The following is a 3,516-nucleotide window of genomic DNA, read 5'->3' on the forward strand; positions in this document are numbered from 1 at the left end:
TTGCGCGTTTTTCGTTTCTTTTACGTATAGAATTTTTCAAAGAAAAATAGACATTAAAAACCGGATAAAAGTAATTTTTATCTAAAATAAAAACAAAAAAATATATAAAATTCTAAATTTGACTTGAGCGCAGGTACACAACCATCATGATTCAATAATTAATTAATAATTATTATTGAACCATGCACAAACATGACAATACGGAATTTTACGAATTCGACTCTAACTGACGCTGACTGTTAGGGGGAAGAAAGTTTTTTTTTATATTTTCAGGTTTTCAAGTGTAACTATCTCATGGTCGAGGCACATATGTTGGAAACTCGCTATTTAAAGGTAATAACCGATTTATTTTACTTATTTACTTACATGTTATGATGATGTTTTAGTGGGAATCTCATTGAATATTTCTATATCATGAAAATATTTCTATATATATGTATCTGATATTCCTAATAATATAAATACCTCTTTTTGATCCCAAGATTTTACTAATTTTTATCATTTACGATTCCTTACAGGTCTGTCTTTCCAACTTATAGCAGAATTATGCTGAAGGAAAGGTAATAAGCTGAAAGAAATTTATTAAAAAGATAATACAGATTTAATTTAATAATTTTTGTTTGATGATATATTAGTGGGAATCTCATTGAATTCCGCCTTGTGTTATTATGAAAACATCTTAAAGTAACTGATTATGTTAAAAAGAATTGCTTTACATATTGGTTTAAGTACCGTATAATTTATACCCGTTTAATTTCATTTGCAGATTTTCACCTGAAAGGCCTTCCAAAAAATGCTAGGAACTTGAAGGTAATGACTTGGAAAATTTTGCTTCATACAATATACTTTTCTGATGATTTTATAGTGGGAATCTCATTGAATTCCGTTTAACGTTATAATGAAAATATTATCACATAACTGACCTAATGAATGACAACTACTAGCTTTTAATCTTGGAATAATTTTAAAATAAGTCCTTTAATTATTTTTCAGGTACTTGTCTGCGATTCAATCTTACTCACACACGCAAGCACCATAGAGACTCGGAGGAATTGATATGTATATTAAGGTTACATTAAATAAATAAACTGGCATCTAAAGCCCATATTGCTTATAATTTGTTACATATTTTCTTGTGGCAATTTCTACACAGGACTTTTATTTATCAAGGAATCCCTAGGCTTAAATAACACAACGTGCGCTCCCCAGATTTTATGAATTTCCCGCATTTGGAAAGTCCAAACCGCTTTTAAATACATATGTGCATATATTATTGATTCTAACAATTATGTCGGACTCGAACCCGTTACATTGAAACCACAAGCCAGGCACAAATAATTACTATGTCAACGGCGATATGCAGCCGCAGACTATTTAACTTTTTAAAAAAAGTGGGGAATTTTGACAGATAAATGGTATCGCACGCATACGCACCACGATCCAGTCACCTATGTATGTCAAATTAAGATAACCATCTAAGGGTTAAACAGTTTTGCGATCGACACAATTCGGCAATTCAGGAACTGTCGTAAAGTCGTATAATTTTTTAATGTAAAATAGCAGTTAAAATAATTTTAGGGAATTTCTAACTACAAAATATTTTTAAAACGATGCACCCTCTGAATACCTTAAAAGTTATGTAAAACAACAGTTTAAATAAATTTAGGGAATTTGTAACTAGAAAATCCCTCTGATGTAATTTGATTGAAACTGGAACAGACCCCTTGTTCATATCACATAATTTTCCAAACGCATCATCGCACAACTTGGCTGCACTGTTTTATCCTCGCTGTCATGGCGGCTATGTACATGGCTGTCAAATAGAAAAAACCATTGAACGCGATTATCGTCGAATTTGCAAAAATTTCTCTTATAAAGTAATAGTGAAAATTAAAAGCACAAGCTTCGTATTTCCATCGGTATTTTAAGAATACCGAGGTGTTTGCTTGTAAAGAAAGTTAAATATGGCAAATTTTGCCATGGAGTGATTTTCCAATTCCATCGATTTGTTGCAGCGTATCACACCGCCCTGCCAATATTATATACATACATTCATATATATATATGACAGGGTAGGTTGGGATTGCATATTTCAGCAAGCACAGCGAATTATCTTTGCAGCAGCACTGTCGCTTACAAGGACATTGATCATCGTTCAATTGAACTATTTAACAAAGTATAGAAATGTACAACGGCATTGGTTTGACAACGCCACGCGGGTCTGGCACCAATGGTCACGTACAACGTAATTGGGCATTTGTACGACCCGGCAAAAAAGACAATTCAAATTATCGTTCCGAGGAAGATATAAAAAAGCTAGATGCTTCCCTAAATCGTCCTCCTAACAAGGAAATATTAGACCATGATCGTAAACGGAAAATTGAAGTAAAATGCATTGAATTCGAAGAGATATTAGAGAAACAAGGGTAAGTTGTTAATTTAATGAAATCTAATAAACCTGCTAACTATATAAGATTGAACATACTCAAACTTGATAACTGGTAAGGAAGTCTCAAATCGTTCCATTTGTTAAACACGTATCTACATTCTCAACCGTTAAACCTCATACTAGGTATTGGAAAAAACTAAAAACTTAATGAGTGTGCTAACTACCCATAAGATTTTTTAGTGGGCCTTTAGTTAATTCATCCTTAAAGGCTTAGAACGCTGCAAAAGGTCTTCCCTGCATGCTTCTAGGAGAGCTTTTCCTATTACGCAAATGTACCCATGTATGAATATTATTGAGCATTACAAATAAATTTCCATATGCATTTCAAGTTTAAATAAAACATTTTTTATGAGCCTTAAATAAAAGCAAGCATACCGAAAGTAAAGGCCCTTCAATTTGTGTCACTACACACAAAAACGAAGACCCCTTGGATGGCAGAAACGGAGCTTGAACTGCTAAGAGAGGCCTGTGTTACCCTGGCCCAGTTATTGTATGGATACTGTAGCCGCCTTAACAGCTACCTGTACAGACGACCCCAATATCGCCAATGAGTGTCCGGCATGTGGAGACTTCCCGCACGACACCAAGCACCTCTTCACATACCAGCCCAATCGCACTCAACTAACACGTCTCTGCCCTATTGAAACTGCCCGTTTCCTGGGCCTACCGATAATTGAGCTTGACGACAAGGATTGAAGAATGAACCTAAATAGGCGAGGCTTAGTAGTGCCGCTACAACAACAACAACAACAACCCAGTGAAAGTCCTTTTAGCTCTTGAAACTAACTACTGGGTAGGATTAGAACCAGAAATATTAAGTATGGAATCCGTTTATCGCATGCATTGCCGAAATTAATGTTTATTTTAGTATGTATCAATATTTACAACAAATATTGTTAACGTGTTCCCCACCCAAAAGAAATCTTTTCAATTGTTATTGCATCGCTTATTTAGCGTATTCTCTACCCAGTTCCTCATGTAATTTCACTGTCCTGTTTTGACTTTGCTATTCAACATTTCTTTATATTGGGGTGGCAAGAGAACAAGAATAAAGGTTTTACGCCTGT

The 3,516-nt window shown here is 34.4% G+C and overlaps 2 protein-coding genes across 2 annotated transcripts in view; both read left to right on the plus strand.

Annotated features, from left to right (window-relative positions):
- The window catches only part of LOC118746661 (60S ribosomal protein L23a-like), a gene marked incomplete in the record, with an annotated part of 10,118 nt that extends 10,031 nt beyond the window's left edge, over positions 1-87 (plus strand). The window contains 1 exon segment of the mRNA XM_036480530.1: positions 1-87.
- A 1,715-nt stretch (positions 88-1,802) lies between these two features.
- Positions 1,803-3,516, plus strand: part of LOC118746665 (serine/arginine repetitive matrix protein 2-like) — a 29,458-nt gene continuing 27,744 nt past the window's right edge. Inside the window, exon 1 of the mRNA XM_036480536.1 lies at positions 1,803-2,426. Coding sequence (XP_036336429.1) covers positions 2,185-2,426 — 242 coding nt within the window. The 5' untranslated portion in view covers positions 1,803-2,184. The remainder of the gene's footprint in view (positions 2,427-3,516) is intronic.

The sequence above is a fragment of the Rhagoletis pomonella genome, unplaced genomic scaffold (genome assembly GCF_013731165.1).
Source record: "Rhagoletis pomonella isolate Grant_MI unplaced genomic scaffold, Rhpom_1.0 Rhpom_scaffold_00011, whole genome shotgun sequence".
NCBI classification, from domain to species: domain Eukaryota; kingdom Metazoa; phylum Arthropoda; class Insecta; order Diptera; family Tephritidae; genus Rhagoletis; species Rhagoletis pomonella.